The following is a 23,694-nucleotide window of genomic DNA, read 5'->3' as shown; positions in this document are numbered from 1 at the left end:
TTTTGTTTTCTATTGCCAATGCAGTTTTCTATAAACTCAGACATTTGGGTTTAAACTTTCTAGATTGCTTCCATTGACACAGTCAGTTGGAGAAATCTCCAGCCTTATTAACCTAGGAACAGCTGAGAAGAGAAGAGAGTTGAGTAAATTACTTTAAAAGTTTGGGAATATTAAATATAAAAGCCCTTGAGGCCTCAAACTTAGTTTTGTAAGTTTCTGTACACATAGATCTTGTTTAGATTGCCAGTGTGACCCTCTAATTCATGATTTAGTTTATTTCTTAGTGAGTTGATAATTGTCTTAGTTTCCCAGATCAGTTCACAACTACTGTTATTTTTAACAGCCATACACCTTTATTAAAATGGAACTATTTAAAATGCCAAGCCTTTCTTTTGTTCTTTTTTTTTTTTTTTTTTTTAACTTTTTAAAAATTTTGTGGCTCTGGGATTCAGATCTACCACTGAGCCATACCTCCAGCCCAGTGTCATGATTTAAAACAATCAAACAAACAAAACATGTTAAACTGGTAAATCTCAAAGAGATGAAATTAGTTCACTGAAATAATAATGCCTACTTAACAGTGTCGTAGAGGTGAGCCATAGGATGTCGTATTTCTTACTTCATTGGCATCTCTAGATCCCTTTTACCAAAAGAAACATAAAGTTCATTTGGGTCTTAAACATTTGGAGGTGACTGTTTTGAATTTGTTTTGGTAGAAAGGGGAAAGAGGGTACTACCCACATGTAAGCATGATGAGTGATCCAACTAGCTAAATGCAGTAGTGCAGTAAGGACTATTGTATGTACTTCTCTTGCTTAAATTAGCACATTAAGGAATTGTTTAAAGTGACTTGGGACATCCTAGTTAGTTATCACTGTGATAAATCTAATTAAACATATTATGGGCAATTGCTGTAGGGGATTATATTTCAGAGGTAAGATGCCAGCCCTATCAAATACTTGCATAAACTGGTCACCTCTTAACTGCCTATGTAGTAATGAGATGTCTAGCTCAAATCTAAGCAAAATTTCCTTCCATGTTCTTCTCCGCAGACAGAATTCAGGTGGAAAATTTTCTGTTTTGAAGATCCAGATTCCTTAAAGAAATAATTAGTTTAGTTCAGGATGTGTAGTTCTTTTACCCCATCAGATTTTTGATATTGTTCTCCTCAATAATCTATAATGTTGTATCTCAGGAGTGTGATGCATAGAGCAACCTCTAGACTGGATTCATCCCCTCTGAAGAACACATAACTGCTGCCTTTTCTATTATCAGAACAGTCTTTTCTTATAACCTTAAGTCAGAGCATGATGGTTTGCACATTTTTATTATTATTTTTATGTTATTTGTTTTTAGCATGGAAGCAGAAGTGCATTGTTATATCCAGTCATCTGGATAATTTGAGCTAGCCACAGTATATAAAACTTCAGAGAACAAGACAGGATGAGGAGGCCATAGAAGAAAGAAAAATGTACAGTTCTGAAAAAATTGCATATCTTTTACTTCTGTTCATGAGTTACTAAATCATTCTTCTCTTGGCTGCTGTGTTTGCTTCATACTAATATGTCCTCTCTGTCTCTTGGCATGGTTTCTGCTCAAGGCTATTGTAAGTATGGCTTCCTGTTCATTTCCATATACTTAGCAGTTTTTAAGTTTATACTTGATCTGATATTATAGTCGATGGTACTGAAATTTTAAAGTAAGACTCATGAAAAATGAATATTCTAATAGTTGCTTTATAAGTATATGCTCTTGACAATTAAAATCTTAGTCGATCCAAATCTTAATGGAGAGGTCCTTCCCTTTGTCTCCCTCCTGCTCTGCCCATTATAGTTAGTTCACTGATAGAATTGGCTTTAGTGTAGGCTTCCTTTATAATCTAGTTTCCTCCAAGCACACATTTTGATAGTTATAGTCTTCGGTTTGGAGAGGTTTTACTGAAACATAGAACGCCTGGAAGGGGGGCAGTTCATAGGGTTGGGGTCTCGGCCACACTGGATTTTAATTTTCAGTGTATCCCTTCAGTTACTAAACGTGCTTGGGTTTCAGCCTCCCTGGTGTCCAGCAGGGTTAATATTACTGTTGTGAGGTGTACACACTGTACTTAGCAGGCTTTAGTGTGCTGTCTGGCATATTAGACTTGTAGTTAGCTATTTGACTATATAATACATAAGAATTCAAAGTAATTTGTTAAGATCTAATCAAAACACAAAATTAAGAATTTTAATATTTCCATTTCATCCTCTTAGCACAAAGAGAACAAATAATGATTTTAAAACAAATGAAGATTAAAAGGTTATTATCTTTAAATAAGATATCTTATTTTTATAGACCTTACTCTTTTTTTTTTTAATAAAGTATTTTTTATTTTTATTTATTTTTTTTTTAGATTTATTTATTTAGTATACAGAAGAGGGCAGCAGATCTCATTACAGGTGGTTGTAAGCCACCATGTTGTTGCTGGGAACTGAACTCAGGACCTCTGGAAGAGCAGCCAGTGCTCTTAACCTCTGAGCCATCACTCCGGCCCCTAGACCTTACTCTTAATAAGATATCCTATTAGAGGTATCGTATATCTTATAAGAAGAACACATAACTGCTGCCTTTTCTATTATCAATACAGTCTTTTCTTATAACCTTAAGTCAGAGCATGATGGTTTGCACATTTTTATTATTATTTTTATGTCATTTGTTTTTAGCATGAGCAGAAATGCATTGTTATATTCAGCCATATGGATAATTTGAGTTAGCCACAGTATATAAAACTTCAGAGAACAAGACAGGATGAGAAGGCCATAGAAGAAAGAAAAATGTACAGTTCTGAAAAAATTGCCCATCTTTAACTTCTGTTATATGATATAAATAATATCTTTTTTAGATATTAAAGATATAAATAATATCTCTAATAAGTTATCTTATTAAAAGTAAGGATATTATCTTTCTGTAGGTTTAGGGACATTGTTCTAATTATAGTTACCATACTGAGAAAGAAGTAAATTTGAAATATTCCAAAGCTGTGTTAGAATTGATGGAATAAACTCAAGCTTGATGATACACACCTGAAATCCCAGATTTCCTGCATTTAGGAGGAGGGTCATGAGTTCAAGGGCAAACTGGGTTCCATACATGGTGAGTTCCTGGCCATTTCTAACTGGGAAGAAGTAGGTAGACGTGAGTTATTATATGAGGTGATCATCATTCAACAGGCTAACTAAACATTGGGGAGGTTTTTCCTCTCCTTGTTGCAATTATTACACAGTCAAGCAATGTGTTCTATAAGCCTATAGTAATTGGCGGAGTGTCAGTTATCACATAATTCAAAACTCATTGTTAATATTTACCCTTATAAGTGTTAAACTATGAGATCTGGTAGTCTTTTGTTATGTGTCTATTACTTATTTTATGTAAGTTTTAACTTCCTGCTTTTCAGGAAGTTTAAAACCTTTAAAAACAAAATTACCCAGTCAAACCTTCGTTCTCAGCATCTCAACATCTTGCCCTTTATATCTCTCATGCCATCAAATACATTATTTGTCATCAGCTAAAATATGGCAATGAATCTGAGATTTTGTCATAATGCAGAGAAAGCAGGGTAAGAAAAATCTGTTACTGTTAGAGTACTCCTTGGATACTGAGTTCAGGAATATTTGGGTCTCTATATAAGGAGCTTTTAAATTCATTTCCCTGTGTGTAATTTGAGAATTTATCTAGTTTCTATGTGTTTTGTACTGACTGCTCTCACTTCTGGGCTGCTCTCTTCTTTTATTGAAGAGGAATAAATTGAGGTACATGGGTTTTGAGCTCTTTGACCAAAGAAATTACTGAGAGCTTACTCCAAGTTGTTTACTATATACTCTTTAATTCTTACAAAATAATGTTAGTTGAAATGTTAAATAATGAGCTAATTTTTTATTTTCCATTTTCAGTCAGTTCTTCTAAAAAAGAAGCTTGAAGAACATCTGTAAGTAGACAACTTGTTGAGGCTCTTCACATTGCAGAACAAAAGCACTTTGTGTTGTGGGGGCAGCGGGTGTAGACAGTGGCATAAGTGGTCCTTGAAGATACAGGATCATTTCTACCCAAATCCCGCACATCAGTTCAGTGATTGTGAGCCAAGCATGGTGACTCACACCTGCAATCCAGGGACTGAGGCAGGAGAATCTCTTCCTTGTTTCAAGCCAACTTGGGCAACAGTGTGAAACTCCTTAGAAAGAAAGGAGTATGAGATGCTGGATCAAAAATCTCAGCCACCTTCTGTGACAGGCCAGATAGTAATTGTTTTAGGCTGTCTGAGTCCTGGCCTCTGGTGCAGCCACTCAGCTCTAAAAGCAGCTGTAGATAGTATTAAAACTAGTTAGGACTGTGCTGCAGTAGAACTTCACCTATGGGAACAGGTACCCCACTGCCTGCCCCTGACAGGCTGCAGTTTGCCAGGCATTGACTCTTCTATAAATATATTAAAAAAATATAGTTTTATTAAGTCTTTGAGAATTTCATACGATATATTTTGATCATATTCACAACCCCCACTCCTTCCCCTAACGCCTTCTCCCTACCCTACTCTACTTTGTCTTTTTGTTGTTGTTGTTGGTTTTTAGGTTTGAGTTGGTTGGTTGGTTGGTTGGTTGGTTGGTTGGTTGGTTGGTCGGGCGGGCGGTTGGTCGGTCAGTCGGTTGGTTGGTTGGTCGGTTGGTCGGTCGGTTGGTTGGTTTTAAGAAGACACTATCTTGAAGCAGATGTCCTGATCCTCTGGCTCTTAAAATCTTTCCACCCACATTTCTCCATGTTCCCTGGGCTTTAGGTATATGTGTTATAGCTATATCAACAAGTAAACATTTTAAAGTAGAGTGCTTGTTAATAGCATATTTTCAAATAAGCCTTTGAATTTCAGTCATCTTAAGTGAGACTTTTTAACTTGAAAGTGAAATAAATGCTTTAAATATTAGCTTGATTTCTCTTGAAGAAATCTTCATCTTTAGCTGGTTAACTGTGTTAGGGATATTTAATAATTTTTCTCATGCCCAGGAACAACCTTAATCTATCATTTTTCAGCAAAATTGTTTGCAGGCATTGAGTGTGGGGTGGCTATGAATCAGTAGCTGCTGAAATGTTACACAAAAAATAAGCATTCTCAGCACCAAAGAGAAAATTTTGACTTTTCCTCCATGATTGGAAAGATATTCATGTTTCTGAAAGTTTGATATATGTTACCATTTTTTAATATGTTGGATATGATAGACTCCTAGCCACTGAGACTTCTAGAAAGTCTAATAATAGATTCTTAGTGTTCTAGAACAATGCTACTTTCCAATCTCTATAAAGTTACCTAGAATGAGAACGTCGTACCAAATCTTGTACTTTTATATTTTCCATTCCTCTCTGACAAAAACTGAATACTTCAGATCATAAACCTACTCTTTAGCCATTATTATGTGTTCAGTTGTTTACATACTAAAAATCTTCAGCAGATAGGATCTTTTAGTGAAGATGGAGCCTGTTTATTATGTCTGTTGTAAAAAAAAAAATAGCACAAAATAAAGGTCTAAGAGAACAGAAAAACTATTTATTATCTCACAGTTACAGCCAACAAATTTGAGACCCAGTTGTCCACAGATTTGTTTCCTAGAGGATGAGCAGTATCGTGTCCAACACATCTCCTAGTTCTGGTATCCGTTTGCAGTCCTTGGTGTTCCTTTGGTAGCCTGTTTCCAGTTGACATTCTTCCTGTATAGTGCTTCCCTCATCCTCAAGGGATTTCTTCCAAGATGTTCAGGGAATGCCTGAAATCACTAACAGTTCTGAACTCTACATTTTGTTTTTTTTCTGTAGATAAATTCCTCTGATAATAGTTTAATTTAAAAAAAAACAAACAATTATAACACTATCCTAAAGCCGTTGTCCTAATAACCAGCTGGTTACTGTGACAAGTGGTGGCTAACCCTACACAGTGTGGATATGAGGACAAAGGGATAGTTCACATGGAAGTTTATCACACAACTTGGTACATCGTTTGACTTAAAACTTACTTCTGTCTGGGGGCTTTCATGTAATGGTTTGACTCCAATTGAGCATAAGCAACTGGAACCATGGGAAGCACAAAGCACTGTTCAGAGTAATGTGGACCTCCCTTTGAGGACAACAGTAATGGGCTCAGCATGGTCCCTGGCCCAGTACAGCCTCCTAGGAGTTAACTGTATCTACAAAGATCCAGTTTCTAAGTAGTGTCACAGTCACAGTCCGAGAGATTAGAACTTTCCTTTTGGAAGACAAGTCAACTCACCATAGGACCTCTGCTCATCTCAACAGTCAGTCACATACAGATTTAAAACTGCACTAGAGGCTTTTTTTTTTTTTTTTGGTTTTCGAGACAGGGATTTTCTGTGTAGTTTTGGTGCCTATCCTGGATCTCGCTCTGTAGACCAGGCTGGCCTTGAACTCACAGAGATCCACCTGGCTCTGCCTCCCGAGTGCTGGGATTAAAGGCATGTGCCACCACCGCCCAGCAAGGTAGAACTGGCCAGTGGAATCGAACCTGCGACATTGGCGTTATTGGCACCTAGAGACCATTTTTAAACACATCAAATTGGCTTAAAAATTAAATCAGTAAGAATTATTGCTGAAGCTGCTAATTCTCATTGACTGCTGATAGTATTTCTCAATACCTTTTCATATGGAAAAAGAGTACATACTCTGTAATATATTAGTTTTACTGTGTATACCTAAAATTCCTAGAGATAATACTGTCCATGTATAATAGGAAACCTTTAGAAGACCTATATTTAATGTTAAATGTAAGTAAGTGAAATGCTAGACATAAGTAATGTTTTTAGAATTAAGACAAAGGCAGCAACTATCATATAAATCAGGAGAACACTTAAAAATTTGGAGATTAGTTACCCCTAAGAAGAAGATGTGTGATTTCTAAGGTTTGGGGGATGATTTTTGGTTTTTAACCTTTTGACGGGTCACTGTGCCTAGTTATTTTATTCACATTTTATACATATATATATTAGATATGTATTATATGCATTAGATATGTGTATTGTGTGTTTGTGTGTGTGTGTGTGTGTGTGTGTGTGTGTGTGTGAGTATGTGTGTGTGATAGTTAGACCTTCAAAAATAATTTACTGCCAGGCGGTGGTGGCACACACCTTTAATCCCAGCACTTGGAAGGCAGAGCCAGACAAATCTCTGAGTTCAAGGCCAGCCTGGTCTACAGAGCGAGATTCAGGACAGGCACCAAAACTACACAGAGAAACCCTGTCTCAAAAAAACCAACGTCATCATCATCATCATCATCATCATCATAATAATAATAATAATTTACTGAAAAAGAAAAGGAACCAGGAGTGGTAATATATACCATTACTTCCAGCACTTGGAAGGCAGTGGTAGGTGGGTCTCTGAGTTCAAGACCAGCTTGATCTACAGTATGAGTTCCAGGTCAACCAGAGTTACACAGAAAGACCCTGTGTCCAAAAGGCATGGAGGAATTTATTTCAGTATCATGCTTTGAAAAAAATCAGAAGTAGACATAACAAAATGCTCAGTTATTATTGGTTATTTGTTTTAGCCATCTGTCTTATACATATTTACTGAGCAATTTAAAGAAAAAATTATGTATCACATTATTATGAAATTTTCACAAGAGAAAAAGTTACTTTCTGTTTATTCTTTTTTATATTGGAATATAACTTTTAGATAGTAATGTACATATCTTAAATTCCTAAACATTGGTTGTGAATGTTTACCTCCATATATAGATAACCTAAGTCAACATTTAATAGAATTCATCCTTCTGTCTCCCAGTTGATTGAGTACATCTCTCTGTATTAGCCACAGTGCGAATCTTCATCACCTTTTGTTAGTTTCAATGCTGTATGTGTCATAAACAGAATCATAAACTCCTGACTTCCTTGTTCTGCATTATTTTGTGAGGTCTGTTCATATGGCTGTATGTGTCTGTATGTTCTGTGATACTTGCTCTTTCTGCTAGTCTTTGTTTTTATTAGCTTACCCTTGGTGACAAGATTTTGCATTGAAAAGCTTTTCAGAGTTTGAAACTTAATTTTTACAGTATCCTATTCCTAAAGAAATTTTTGTTTCATACCAAAATAAATGGGTTTTGCCTATTTTTAAACTTTAGTCTATTTACCTTTGTTTCATAGTACTTGTGTGCAATGTGAGTGTATTCTAAATATAATGAATTTTAGTTCAAAATGAAGACAAGGATACAGAAACAAGGGCTGAGCATGCACTCAGAGCTGGAGAACTTGTGTAGCATGTATGAGGCACTGAACTGGATCTCCAGCCCAGGAAGGAAAAACAGAAGTGATGATGTGGTCATATCTTTTGTTGCAGAGAGAAGTTGCATGAAGCCAACAATGAATTACAGAAAAAGAGGGCCATTATTGAAGATCTTGAGCCAAGATTTAACAACAGCTGTGAGTCTTCCTTGATAACATTAGCCGTACACTATTCTATAGATAATGGTTGCTTTTTTAAATAGACTTTAAGAATTTCCCTTAGGGGGTGGAGAAGGTGACTTAGTGGTAAAGAGTACTTGCTGCTCTTCCACAAGATTGATTCCCAGAACCTACATTCTGGCTTACAACTCCTGTAACTCAACCTTCAGGGGACCCAACACCCTCTTCTGGCCTCCATGGACACATACACATATTTGACAAATACTTACACAGGCACATACATGTGTGCATAACTTAAATACATAAAAGCCAGGCGGCAGTGGTGCACACCTTTAATCCCAGCACTCGGGAGGCAGAGCCAGGCGGATCTCTGTGAGTTCGAGGCCAGCTCTGTGAGTTCAAGGCCATCTTGGGTTACAGAGTGAGTTCCAGGAAAGGCACAAAGCTACACAGAGAAAACCTGTCTCAAAAAACAAAACAAAAAAAAGAAATACATAAAAATAAAAACAAGTCGGTTTTGGTTGGTTTTTGTTTTGTTTTGTTTTGTTTTGTTTTTTAAACAACTTGTCAGGTGTTAGAGAGATGGCTCAGCAGCTAAGAGCTCCTGCTGTTCTTTGGGGGAACCAAAGTTTGGTTCCCAACACCTATGTCAGTTGGTTCACAACTGCCTATAATTCTAGCTTCAGGAGATCATCATTCCTCTGGCCCTGTGGGACCTGCACTCAAGTGTACGTACACAGAGACAACCAGATACACACACACACACACACACACACACACACACACTTAAAAATAATGAATTTTTAAAGAATTTGCCTTATTTCTTAAAGTACTGATTGTGATGGACATTATATGAAACTGCATACTTCCAATGTAATTACGCATGAGCTAGCCCCATCATACAGTTTTAAGTCTATTTGTACATATAGCTAGCGTAACTTTGTTTTTATGGAAGTAAGGTGGCAGACTTTGTCAGTCACAGGAAATTGGAGCTGTCCCCCCTCTGCCAGTCTACTTGACCCTCAGTCTCTGAGCTGAGCTGTGCTAGGAGACTCACGCAAGTAGAGTCATAGTTGTACTTTCCCATCTAGTTTATTTCATTAAGCATAATGTCTCTCTTTCATTTATTAAGTCTCAATACTGTGATAGGTATCAGAATTTAGACTAAAAAAGATCATACTGTGTGAGTATATATTTGTTTATTCATTCACCCATCAATAGATGCTTTTTACTTTATGTAGTTTAATACCAATATCTTTGTTTACTTATTAAGAGAAGCTTTTGGTAAGATAAAAATATGAATTATTCCTAAAGAGAAAATTATATGTAAGAATAGACCAAACAATCTCTCAGGACTACTATTTATTATTTCTTAAATAATTTAAAATACAATGTTATTAAAATCTAATTTTTTTATGGACATCTTTTTGCAGCCTTAAGAATTGAAGAATTGCAAGAAGCTTTACGGAAGAAGGAAGAGGAAATGAAGCAGATGGAAGAGCGCTATAAGAAGTACTTAGAGAAGGCCAAAAGTGTGAGTGTGAACTTGCAACTCTCTCACCGTACTGTCCAGAGATGCTTTTCTCCAGCCTGAAAGTCTAGTGTCCACATAAAATTATGTTCTTACACAGAGAATAATCAAAGTAATCTTCTAAGCAGAGAAAGATCCTGAGTAAGTAGTGATCAAAATAGGTCACCCCACAAATGGGTCAGCAAGTAGAAAATGTACCGTATGTAAGAAATAAGTGACAGCCACCACTATAGCCAGTAATTCGAGTTAACAACACATGGAAGAAGAAGAAGAAGAAAGCTTATGAGCTATCTGTATGAGCAGACAGGAACAAAGAAGGACAAGGTACAAGAGTCGGGTCTCTCTTTCCGCCTCTCTCGTCCGGCCTGGCAGCAAGCGTTTAGCCATCTCACTTGGCTAAGAACAAAGTATGATGAATGACATAAATGTATGAAAATACCATGATAAAAAATCCCGATAAATTATAGATTGACTTTAAAAGTTTATAAGGGGTTGGAGAGATGACTCGTCAGTTAAGAGCATTTGCTGCTTGTGCAGAGGACTCAGGTTCAGTTCCCAGCACCCACGTAACTCAATTCCAGGGGCTCCATTGGCAATTCTAGCTCCTGTGGGCACCAGGCATGCAGGTGATACACATGCATTACATGCTAGAGAAAGCCTCGTACTCATATAAATGAATAAGTCTTTATTTTTACAAAAATGTAAGGGGCTGGAGAGATGGCTGAGTGCTTCAGAACACTTGTGATTGCAGAGAACCCAGGTTCAGTTCTCAGTACCCACATGGTGGCTCACAATTATCTGTAACTCCAGTTCCCAGACAGCTTCTCCTTATCTCCATGGTCACATGGTGCATACATGGTCACATGGTACACAGCCATATATGCCTGCTGGGAATCAAACCCCTCAGAATCAAACCCCTGTAGCTTTGGAGCCTGTCCTGGACTAGCTTTGTAGACCAGGCTGGCCTCGAACTCACAGAGATCCATGCCTCTGCCTCCCGAGTACTGGGATTAAAGGTGTGCGCCACCACCGCCCGGCAATAAACCATTTTTATGTTGTTCTTTTTGTTTGTTTGTTTTTCTAGACAGGGTTTCTCTGTGTAATAGCTCTGGCTGTCTTGGAATTCACTGTGAAGCCCATGCCTCAGCCTCCCAAATGCTGGGATTAAAGGTGTGCACCACCACACCTGGCTAAAATAAATAAATCTTAAAAAAAATAATAAAAAAAAACTTTAATAAAAAAGGTATTAACAATGTACAATGCTACAGCCAAGACTTGATGCCTCCTAATGGACTATCACTGTCATCAGTGATTAACCTGAATCAGAGTCTTCTAGATCTTTCTTTACACTTAGAGGGAAAAAACATGAAGCTGTTTGAAGAAGTTAAATAACACCTTTGAGGGGTGGCTGGAGAGATGGCCCAGCAGCAGCTATCTATAACTTCGGTCCCACTGGATCCATACTCCCATTATATCTGATGGCCTTTTCTGATATGTCTATATACATGTAAACAAGACTCCTATACACATAAAGTAAATCTGTTTAAAAGTAAAGAACTCCTTTAGGAAGCTCAGATAATCTAGAATTGGGGATAAAATCAGTATTATGAGAGCAGAGCAGATGGCTCAGTGGGTAAAGTGCTTGATGCACAAGCATGGGGATCTCATTTCAGATCCCCAGCAGCACATAAAACTGGGCGTGGTTGCACACACCTATAGCCCCAGCTCTGAGGGGTGAGAGACAGGATGATCTCAGGCTTACTAGCCAGTCAATCCACACCATGGTAAATTCCAGGCTCAGTAAGAGACACTATTTCAAAAAGTAAGGTGTTCAAAGGCCCCCAAGAGTGACCCTGGCCTCTGCATCTCATTGTGTGCTGCTTGGGTCCTAGAACCCTGGCTAGGGTTGGCAAGAGAATCACAGACACACAGTGAAGTTGAGATCAAGTGGGAATTTCTAACTGCTGCAACCCAGAACCTCATCCTTTTTATTGCAGCCCAAGGGGAGGGGTTAGCTAGTCTCGGTAGGAGGTGAGCAGTCTCAGGCTGTAAGTATCCAGAAAGGGGAAGCCGCAGTTGCTAGTCTTTGCACTCACTGATCAATCGTTTATACACACTCATACTTGGACACCCTCAGGAAAGTATTTCTATTCCTCTTTCACCTGGCTCATGTGGGTAATAGCTCTGGGCCAATTAGTCTCTGAGTTCTTGATAGGTCAGGCTCATGTCAAAATACACTTACAGTCATGACTTCATTCACTCAGGGCATCCTCTGCTCCCTAAAGGTATGTATGCACATGTGCACGTGCACACACACACACACACACACAAACAAATTTAAAAATTTTTTTAAAGTCAGTATTATATATATATATATATAAAAGGAGAGGAGTAGAATAAAGAAGAGTGTAGGAAGCTATTCTGCATTGAAAGGAATCCTGTTGCCAGGTAGAATGCATCAATCTTTGAGTCTTAAATTGAGGACAGAGAATCAGTTCTAAGATTAGGACACTTTGGCCAAGTAATTCCGGCTACATCATAAGGCCAAAGCAAGAGGTTTGAAAGTTCAAAGCCAGTCTGAACAATTTAATGAGACCCATGTCTCAAAATAAAAGGTATAATGAGAACTAGGGATATATGCCTCATAGGTAGAGTGCTTTCCTAGCATGCACAAGAGCCCAGGTTAAGTCTCCAATCCCTCCTAACTGTAAAGGTGGGAGATGTAGGCCAGGTAGTGGTAGCACACACCTGCAATCCTGGCATTTGGGAGGCAGAGGCAGGCAGATCTCTGTGAGTTCAAGGCCAGCCTGGTCTACAAAGCAAGTTCCAGAAAAAGGTGCAAAGCTACACAGAGAAACCCTGTCTGGAAACCCTCCCCCCAAAAAAGACATAGGTGGGAGATGTAAACGTAGAGTAAATTCTGGCCATTTTCAGGATTGTTATTTACTTATGGGTAGTGGTAGCATTGTGATTGTGAAGTAAAAACCTTAGGGGTGTGCACCCTGAAGTACTTTAGGTTGTGTGTCACTGGGACTGTGAATCATTTCTAACACATAGGAGTGTTGAGGGAGGTCAGATATGGCAAAGGAGCCGCTGTTCAGTCCAGGTTACAAAGACAGAGTGGATTTGAACTGCTTGGGGTCTGTGTGTTTGAACGTTTGACAGTGAGGCTGGGTGGAGAAGAGAACGGCCTCTGCCCCAGAGACTGTAGTGAGTCAGGCAGAGCTGCTGCCATGTCCACACCGCCACTGCACTGCTGACGGGAGCAGGTCGGTCAGGCTCACCCCGGTGTGCCTTTCTGATTGCCTGTCCAGGGCTGGCTGAAACAGAGAAGGAAAGAGCTGTGAACAGCATCTCTTCAGCAGTGCTCACTAGTCCAGAACCAATTCTTCTATCTCTATCATTGAAAAGATTAGCAACTGTATTTCGTACATTGAGCTTTAGAAGTGCCCTTAACGGCTTTTGTGTGCTATTTTCCCTCTTCCGCTTTGTTTGATTGGGGTAGAGGCTGCTAGGGATCAGACACAGCTTCGTGCATGTCAAGACAGCGATAGCCAGAGCTCCATGTGCAGTTCAGCCTTCGGAGTCCCGGGGCCTGAGCCTAGGGCCCCATGAGTGTTAGGTATGTGCTGTAGCACTGGGGTGCATCCTAAGACTGCTGCTTACGTTTGAGGGGTTGAGGTTGAGTTTGGGCCGGGTTTGTTGTTTAGGTTATGTCTGTGGACTTTATGTGTGCTTAAGTTTTTCTTTTATTTTTGCAGGTTATTCGTACATTAGACCCTAAACAGAATCAAGGAGCAGCACCAGAAATACAAGCTCTTAAAAACCAGCTGCAAGAACGGGACCGACTGTTCCACTCATTAGAGGTCAGTTAGTACACTGTGCAGTAAATACTGAGATTTTTAGCTTTTTTGGAGAACCTTACTGTAGTATACAATTGTAACCTTGGGTTAGATAGTTAACTGTAAATATTTTCCTTATATTAAATTCATTTGTATCTTTATATGTGGTTGTGCTTCAGAAAGAATATGAGAAAACGAAGAGTCAAAGAGACATGGAAGAGAAATACATTGTTAGTGCCTGGTACAATATGGTAAGAGAAAAGTATTCCAGAATATATGCAAAGTTATATGTCATTATATTGCCTTTACTATAGAAATAACTTTACCGAAAGAATCGGAAAGTAATTTTCTCTCCTAACATTTACTAACAAAGCCTTTTTGTTGCCCTTAAAACTGAAAAGCGCCATACAGAAGGCTCAGGCATTGTGAAACCAGCATGCGCAGAGGGTAGAAAAGACCAGCTTAGTTGTTGCCCATGGGACCATTTGTTGAGGGGACGGGACGTGATGACACCTAAATGGAGGAGGCAGCAGCCCTTGCTGTGGGCTGTCTCAGGACCTTCTGCTGTCTTGTGGGATTTGCACGTGTTCACTTTCAGACTTGACCACTGAAGGTTTTGAAATGGAATATTCCAGTACACATGCAAAGAAACTAAATGTATGTAAGGAAAGGTGATAACTGTTCATTGGCTCATGCACAGTTATCAATTATACAGGATGAGGCGCCTTCTCTCGGACCTTTTTTTTTTTTTTAAATAAATAAATATTTTCTTTACTTTTATGAACATTGGTGTTTTGCCCACATGCATGTCTGTATGAGCTGCCATGTGGGTGCTGGGAATTGAACCCAGGTCCTCAGGAAGAGCAGCCAGTGCTCTTAACTGCTGGGCCGTCTCTCCAGCTCCTCTCCGACCTTTTGTTCTCCTTTTCTTTGTGTTCTTTCCAGTGAGACCATTTCTACCACTTTGAAATGTTAGGGTTTGGTGTTGTTTGGTTGGTTGGTTTTGGTTTGGTTTTGGTTTTTTGAGACAGGGTTTCCCTGTGTAGCTTTGTGCCTTTCCTGGAACTCACTTGGTAGCCCAGGCTGGCGTGCACCACCACCACCCGGTGAACCATTCGGGCTTTTAAAAATTATTTATTGTGCATGTGTGTGCATGCTGAGTGGTGGTGCTGTGGAACCCCTATGGAAGCTGTGAGGATTCCAGGGACTGAACACAAGGCGCTGGGCTTGCTTTACTCTCAGAGCCCTCTCACCAGCCCAAAGTGAGGGTTTTGAAACAGGAACTTGGGCTGTTCTTTCAGTTTTTCCCTTTTGTCTAATAGCTCTCCTGTTGGCAAAAAAGTACTGCCTTTGTGTTACCATGGGTACTGATTCTTAAAGGTTAATTCCCTAACCTTAAAATGTGATTTGATATTTATTAAAAATTTATGTTTAATGACATGTTGTATCTACAGTGCACCAGCGTGATGGTTAAAGTTTAAGATCTTATCATAATTTTTCTTTTAAAAGGGAAATAATTTTGAATGAGAATATTGTTAACAAATAAAATTTTCTTGAAAATTGAATTTAAAAGTAGAGAAAGTAAATCCCATCAGGGGGTTTCTCTGGGCATTAGCCCTAACCCTGTCTCCTGGAAGCCCAATGTTCCCAGTCTCACCGCCCTGTATCTCATTCCCTGTCAGCAGTTTCAGAGATCGCTTCCTACAGAGCCAGATGGATTTATTCTGTGACATGGAACGAAAGGATACTGCTGAGTTTAACTTTTCAGAGTGAAGGGGTAATTCCAAATAGACACATGTGAGTTCTACTCACAGAAGGTAACCAATAGGAACGTTATACTTACATTCAGAAAGTTTTGCATCTCAGACAACTTAAAAAGGAGTCAAGATGGTGACTGCTGGGCAAGGTATCAAGTTTCTTAACAAATATCTTTGTGTTGGCCACTGACGCCTTAAACGTATGTGAAACGTATAGCTCAGTGGTAGAGCCCTAGAACAGAGTACAGTCAACTGCTTGAAAAATTAGATTACGTGTACTAAAACATTGCAGTAGATATTTGCTAGTTTTATTCAAACCTTCACATGTATCTGTTAAGTTAGAGCTGAGTTAAAAAATATATTCTGGGGGTTGGCAAGATGACTTATCAAGTAATTGTGCTTGCTGCTTGAGCCTGGCGCCCTGAATTCAATCCTTAGAACCTATGTAAAATAGAAGGAGAGAGCCAACTCCATGCAGTTGTCCTTTGACCTCCACATAAACTGTGATACAGGCATCCCATCTGCATACATCCTGGATGCACATACATAATAACTACACACACAAACACAACCACCCCACCCCCTGAGCACATAACCCTGAGGCCAGACATGGTGACACAAGACAGTAATCCCAGTTTAAGGTTTGCTAGAATGACCTAGTCCTAGGCTAGAAGGGCTACATAGTAAGACTCTGCCTTAAAGAAGACAGTAGGGTGGTGTTGGTGGCAGCGTACGCCTTTAATCCTAGCACTCAGGAGACAGAGGCAGGCGGATCTTCATGAGTTCGAGGCCTGCCTGGTCTGCAAAGCAAGTTTCAGGACAGTCAGGGGTGTTACACAGAGAAAACTTGTCCCAAAACACACACACAGGGGGGGGGGTGGGTGTACGGATATATTCTAGGATTTCCCATTGAGGAAAATGGTTGTGTTCTTAGGTGCATAGGAAAGGCTGAAATTGTATTCAGAATGCAAAGCTGTGGCCAGCGTCTCTTCTAGGAGCTTGTTAGTAATGGAAGATTGAGTCTCTGCAGTCCCCTGCTGGCTCCTGTGCGTATCTCTTCTTTGTCCTCCTCTTCCCTGCACCGTGTTCCTGGTGAACCGCAATCTCAGGTCCTCTTGCTCCATTATTCGTTGTCTTAGTAAAAGAATACTAAAGCTGGCCCACTCCCCGTCTCCTGGTGCAGTCTTGTGATTTCAGTAGCGGGCTGCTGTTACTGTCACTCACTGGTTTTCCATATTGAGAAAGTACCCTACAGGTTCCCTCCCTCCTGTCACGGTGTAGCCTGGTGACTTTTGCCCTTTTCAAAGGTAGAAGTGACTTTTCTGCCTTTAAGGGGAGAGCCCCTCTGGTTGTGTCCTCTGTGTGGGTTGTCAGGACTTTCTTAGTTTATTTGAGAATACAAGTCTGCCTTGAAGTGAAGAAAACCAGCGTGGTGGTATGTATAGTACCTAGTACAGCTTCCCAGCGTAAGCAGCAAGTGCATTTGTGTTTTCCTTTTTGATTGGTTCTATGATTTCCACAATTTATGTGAATCGGCGCTACCAATCAATTGCACTTTTCTTGGAAAATCACTGTTTGATTGGAAGGAAAGTATAGGGGAAGTATTCTAAAAATCATTCTCTATTATCTCTTCTTTTGATTGTTGTAAATTCATAAAATTAAGCCTTAATTTTTCCAAAGGAAATTTTGTACTTAATTATTGGAATGAAAAGGATTTCATAAAATGTTAAGCCATAATAAGTAGAATTAATATTCCTAATAAATTGTACTTTGCTCTTCAGTGTGGTAGATTCTGCATGGTGGCATTTGTTTTGTAAGAATATCCCATGTTTTCGCTGACTGTTCTGTTTCTCTTTTAATGTTACAGGGGATGACACTTCATAAAAAGGCGGCTGAGGACAGACTAGCTAGCACAGGTTCAGGGCAGTCATTTCTAGCGAGGCAAAGACAAGCAACCAGCACGAGAAGATCCTACCCAGGCCATGTCCAGCCAGCCACAGCAAGGTAGAGAGCTCTCGCCATTAGGAAGTTTTAAAAAACATACTTCTGTTACGTAGAACGACATTTCAGGAAACTCAGCCAGCTTATTTTATTTCCCTTGTGTTAATATTTAGTGGTTCTCACATGAGGATTTTTCTCTCTCATATCTTTTAGTTTCTTTGTCCTTTGCTTTATGGTCTTTTCAGTTCCTTTTAATGTGCCAAAAATTTGTAAATGTACAATTAAAAGTGTTGTATAATAGTGTAATACTTTTCTTTGTATGAAAATGTCTTCTTCCCATTTGTGTGGGCTTTGTAAAGAATCCGATTTTCTGCCAATAATTGATACACAATTTATATTCTTTATTGTGCCTACTGTGTTACCACACTTTATAAGACTGTCTTTGTTTAAAGGGAATTAATCTTTTTATGGTGTAGTGATCTGTGTTTTCAATTGTTTCTTCAAATGCACTTCAGATAACTTAAATATTTACTGTACTATATGAAATGGTGTCGAGTGCACTTTTGCAAAGAAGTACATTGGCAGAGGCGCCAGTCAGATCGCATGGCACCTGGCAGGATCACTCAGAGGGAAGAAAGGAGTTTTCACGTGTTTTACTAGAAATTAAACTTATTCTAAGACTTCATTCATAAACATGAATATGTGAAATGTCACTGTTTCCTGCTGTCATGCTTGCTGGCAGCCATGAAATTGATGAAGATGTTTGGGTAGATGTTACAGAGAATAAAATTTGGCAGGATATTTTTCTTCCTTTGGAATATCTTCATAGTTAAGAATCAGATTCTAGCCACGCACTTTTAATTGCTCTCTACATGTAAAAGATTTATTTTTCATATAGGTAGCCTTATCTTTGGGGACTTATGCCTCATGTTTTATATATTCTGTGAGCCTTTCCTTTTCTCACTTAATCTTGATAGCTAACATCTTAATACCATCCATTAAGATCAGTACATGCCTTTCTGTGTGTACTATTATGACAGATCTCTACAGTGTTTAACTCTACCTATGAGTCCAAGAATTGGTAGCTGGAAAGATTTTCTTGGGTATTTGGTTGTTCAAATTGCTTACGTTGTATGCCACATTTATTGACATGGATGAATGCCTGTTAAGCAATCACTGTGAAGCACTTTGTCTATATAAGGTATTATATAACTTTAAACTATCATTTATTTGAAAATAATATACCTTTTGTCTTTTTCCATATTGATTTATGTGTTTGATCTCAAATTATATTTAAGTTTCCTCCAGCCTTTTTCTTGTTTCAAATCATCACATTTAAAAAAAAAAAGAAATCTGAAATGAGGTCAGAGGTTACGTTGATTTTAGGTAAGTCATCTACGTGGAAGGTGCATTTGATGTACTTACTGTCCGGAAGTGCTGGTGCTGTTTTGTTCTGTATAAAAGGCAGTAACTCTAATTCAAGTTGAAGGAGATTAAGGATTGTCAGAAACCATATGCAAGTGCTTCATTTTAGCTCCCTCCTTTTATAAGAAAACCGACCTAGAAATTTGTCCTGCATGTTTTGTTTTGTCTTTGCCAGACAGAGTCTCCATGTAACCCAGGCTGCCTTGAACACGTGATCCTCTTAGATTATAGGCCTGAACCACCGTCCTCAGCTCTTAGAATGTTTTTTTTTTCCTCCTGAGAAACGATTCTTAAAGAAAGGTACTATGACAGCATGCATTGTGCAGCATTTCTTTAAAAAATATTCACTGCAAATGTCTGAGCACAGTATGAGGCAGACCATAGAGCAGCGAGGATTAGAAATAGTGGAGAGCTATGTGAGGAAAAGGCGCTGGAGGGTTCAGGGCAAACAGACCCGATCTTTTAGGTCTGCTTTTGTTTTTATTTCAAGACAATCTAGCCTTGTTACCCAGACCTGCCTCAAATCCTTTGACTCAAAACCATCCTCCTGCCTCTGCCTTCCAAGAGGCTGAAATGATGGTGTGTGCTGCCACACCTACATGATATATCAAGTTCGAAAATAAAAGATTAAAAATTGGGCCCAGCAAAATGGCTCAGCTGGAAAAGAGTGCCTGCTGCCAAGGCTGAAGACCTCTGCTCATGGGTTCCTGGGGCCCAGATGGTGAGGGAAGAAACAAGCTCCTCCCCAGGAGGTCCTCTGACCTCCACGCTCACACACACAAAGAAGTCTGTTTTAAAAGATTAAAAACAGCTTACAATAGTCCTCACTTCACCTTTAGTTCACAGAATACCTGACTTGGGCATTTTTGAAAACAAGTAGTCTGTGGTCCGTACACTTAATAAAATAGTGGTTGTTGAGAAGTTGGGCTTGTGGAACAACATGAATGTGAAAACAAGAGACTCTGGAAGACTCTTCACCTAGATTTTACCTGTGAGGTGAAAACATCACAATGTTTTGATTCTCATTTTCAATTTACCTGCCCTCTATGTGCACACCTGCCTACCCAGATACTTTCTCTAGATGTTTTGGAAATGCTGCAAGCTTTCGGAAGGAAGTTTAGCCTCTGGTTTTCTTTCGCATCTGCTTTGTGTTAATTTCAGTGTTTATACCCTTCACTGTTGTTTGCTGTATTTTTAATGTTTGGTGGATTTCATTCAATCAATGAAGAAATATCTCATGATATTTCAGAATAAAATAAAGCATGCTTTCATAAGAAACAGCATCTGAGCATAGACTTTAGGCATCATAAAGCCAAGAATAAACAAATATAGCAGGGGCAGCTTTTCCATTGTGTGGCTTAGGTCAGGAGTTAGGGGGTCACAGTTTCTCCCAATAGTGATCAAGAATGTTTCGGGTACTCTGATGATGCTGTGTGGTCAGTGATGCTCAAGAATGTTTCCAGTACTCTGATGACGATGTGTGGTCGGTGATGCTGGGCTGTGTCTTCACACGCTTCTTCCATGCTGCTTTCCTGAAGCCTCCTAGGCTTGTTCAGTGTAGCTTGTCCTGGCGTTAGCAAGGGAATGAGGGCAGTAGGGCAGTGTCATTGTGTCAGGTTCTTAGACCAAGCTTATTTTCTGTGCCAGCTCACCAGGGTTTACCAAAGAGAAAGACAAAGCAAATACTAAAAAAATGACCATTTATGTTCCACATTATACATTGAAGATTAGAATAGGGAAACAATCCCTTAAATGTAATAGTTCCTTGCATCTGAAATGAAAATAGCTAATACACTTGCACATATTTGAAAATAATTTTTAAAAACTAGGGCTGGAGAGTTGACTCAGCATTTAATATCATTTATTGTTCTTCCAGAGAACACAGGTTCAGTTCCCACACAGAAGCACATAACCTACCAGCTGTAACTGCAATTCCAGAGCTCATGTGCCATCTTCTGACCTCCACAGGCACTGGGCACACATGTGTGTACACGCAGGCAAAACACTCATACACATAAAACAAATCTATAAAAAGAAAATTTAAACTGGGTCATAGTTTTCTTTTGTGTGATTACCTAACGATATAAAAATAAGTCCCTAAATAATTTATTCATATTCAGACTTAATCAGGATTGAATTATTTGTTATCTTGGTAAAATTAGCTTAATGTGATACTTAAGTTATGCGGATAATATTGTCCAATTTTCTTGAAGTTTAGTTAATGTATGTAGAACCCAGTTGCGCAATCGAGATAAATGGTTCTTTTGGTTTTTGAGACAGGGTTTTTCTCTGTGTAGCCCAGGCTGTCCTGGAACTCACTCTGTAGACCAGATTGACCTGTGCACCACCACTGCCTGGCAAGTCAAGCTAAATATAATTAGTCAGAACTACCAGACTCATGCTGTACAAATATATGAAAGTTAGGGATTAAGTCTAAAATAAGTTAGGTCTTAGTGAAAAGAAAGATGCATTCAATGAGCAATTTCTTCACCTTTTCAATAACAGTTCTTTCAGTCTTGTTAAGTAAAGGGCAATGTTCTTGAGGATTAGGATGTAGCTTACTTGGTATAGCACTTGCTTAATATACTTGAAGTGCTGGATTCAATCCCTAGTATCATATAAGAAGGATGCATATACCTGTAGAGAGTTTGAGGCCACTTGGGGCTACATGAGATTCTATCTTTAAAGAAGAAAAATATATATATATATAATATATAATATATATATATTTCTTTTGTAGAATCTCTTGCTCTCATATAAGCACTGATCTATTATTCTAGCAATAACCATATTTTAAGCTCTAAAATATTTCAGTTGAGTTATCTTTAATTAAAAACAAATTTTAAAGTATCTTCTTTACTCCCCACCTTTCCTCTTCATTTGTTCAGGTCTCATGGTACACGAATGTTGTAATTATTGTAATCCAGTTGGGAGATATGGTCCTGAACATCCACAGTCCATATCTCATAGAAACCTGGCTTCCATCCACTTGAGTTAAGAACATAATTGGACTCCACAGTAAGAGAGACATGTAGCATCTTTTTTTTGCTAAGGTAGAATCACTTTAGTGCCAAATGCCTTTGGTTTTCTGTTCATTAAACCATGGAAGAATAATTGGACCTTTTTTTTTTCAGATTTAATATTTTTTAACTGGGGGAGGAGGATTTGGGGATGTGTGCAGTGCCCATGGAGGCCGGAAGAGAGCACCAGCTCTCCTGGGGCTGGAGTTATGGGTGGCTGTGAGCTGCCCTGTGTGGAACTCGGGTCCTCTGCAGGGGCAGCCAGCATTCTTAGTCACTGGGCCATCTCTCCAGCCCCAAACATTTGGGCTTTTTATCCTCATATTGTGAAGAGATTTTTTTTCTCCTTTAGATTGCCATCAACCTGATTCAGCTTTGTATTTAACAGTGAAACATAAGTGATATCTAGGGTAATCCCAGAACTTAGGAACCTGAAGCTGAAAAAAAATGCAAGTTGGAAGCTAGCCTGGGCTATACAATGAGACCTTGTTTCAAAAAACAAAGTGTGTGCCAAACAAAATAGAATGGGAAGCCAGTACCTAGCGTACTCGACACTGTACATTCAGTCCCTAGTACTGATGAATGGATGAACTAAACATATAAATACATAAATAAAGTGGGTTATCTGGATCTATAAAAATTATTTTATCATGTTCTGTTTTTCTTTTCATAACTTAAAGGGGTTTTCTATCCAATAAAAGTAACTTTGTTAACTATAGTGCTATCAGAATTAAAAGGGATCCAACTCTTTTTTTGTTTGTTTGTTTGTTTTTGTTTTTTGAGACAGGGTCTTTCTACATAGCCCTGGCTATCCTGGAACTCACTATTGAGGACCAGGCTAGCCTTGGACTCATAGAGTGCCTCTGCTTCCTGAGTGCTGGGATTAAAGGTGTGCACCATCATGCCTGGCTTTGTGTGTGTAGCAAGTTTTATTTTCTTTATTTAGAAAGGGGTTTCAGAACTTATTCTTTTAAACAGATTTGAATATTCTGATTTTTTTTCTTTTTGGGGGGGGAGATAGAAGGAAGGCTACTCTCAATGCATCTCACACATTTTTTTACTTTTTGTAATGAATATTTAAGTGATGCATGCTTTTCATTGAATATTTGTCCAACTTTAGCACAATAATATTCTAAGATTTTTAATACTGTACAGCTCTCAGAAGCCTACAAAACATAAAATAGAGCCGGGCAGTAGTGGCACATGCCTTTAATCCCAGCACTTGGGAGGCAGAGGCAGGTGGATCTCTGAGTTCGAGGCCAGCCTGGGCTACCAAGTGAGTTCTAGGAAAAAGGCACAAAGCTACACAGAGAAACCCTGTCTCGGGGTGGGGGGGAACCCACATAAAATAATTTGCTAATAACTAACTCACTTGCTAATAACACGATAACTTCTTCCCTTTCTGTCACTTAGAATTATTAATCTTATGTTTAGTGTAATGTTTATAAAATGAAAGACAACCCAAATGTAATGGCACTTCTTGCTTTTAAGTCATTAATTATGTAATAGAAAGTGTGTTCTGATTATTTTAAAACAGCTTTTCAAGCCAAGTATAGTGGTGCATGCCCTTAATCCCAGCACTCAGGAGGCAGAGGTAGGAGGCTCTCTGTGTTCGAGGCCAGCCTGGTCTACAGAGTAAGTTCCAGGACAGTCGGGCCTACACAGAGAAACCCTGTGTCAAAAAAATAAAAAATAAAAATAAAAAAAAAAATAAAAGAAAAAGACAGCTTTTCATCAATCTTATTTATGTTA

General features: G+C 38.9%; 1 protein-coding gene across 3 annotated transcripts in view; it reads left to right on the top strand.

The window, feature by feature from the left end:
• The window catches only part of Hook3 (hook microtubule tethering protein 3), a 90,099-nt gene extending 69,326 nt beyond the window's left edge, over positions 1-20,773 (top strand). For 2 of the 3 annotated variants that reach the window (XM_036209469.1, XM_036209471.1), the window contains exons 17-23: positions 1,601-1,606; positions 3,927-3,961; positions 8,362-8,444; positions 9,860-9,960; positions 13,719-13,823; positions 13,979-14,050; positions 17,424-20,773. In XM_036209469.1, coding sequence (XP_036065362.1) covers positions 1,601-1,606; positions 3,927-3,961; positions 8,362-8,444; positions 9,860-9,960; positions 13,719-13,823; positions 13,979-14,050; positions 17,424-17,564 — 543 coding nt within the window. In that variant the 3' untranslated portion in view covers positions 17,565-20,773. The remainder of the gene's footprint in view (positions 1-1,600; positions 1,607-3,926; positions 3,962-8,361; positions 8,445-9,859; positions 9,961-13,718; positions 13,824-13,978; positions 14,051-17,423) is intronic. The other variant, XM_036209470.1, reaches the window with a different exon arrangement.
• The last annotated feature ends 2,921 nt before the right edge of the window (positions 20,774-23,694 follow it).

Source organism: Onychomys torridus, chromosome 17 (genome assembly GCF_903995425.1).
Source record: "Onychomys torridus chromosome 17, mOncTor1.1, whole genome shotgun sequence".
NCBI classification, from domain to species: domain Eukaryota; kingdom Metazoa; phylum Chordata; class Mammalia; order Rodentia; family Cricetidae; genus Onychomys; species Onychomys torridus.
This window is presented reverse-complemented; position numbering and strand designations above follow the sequence as displayed.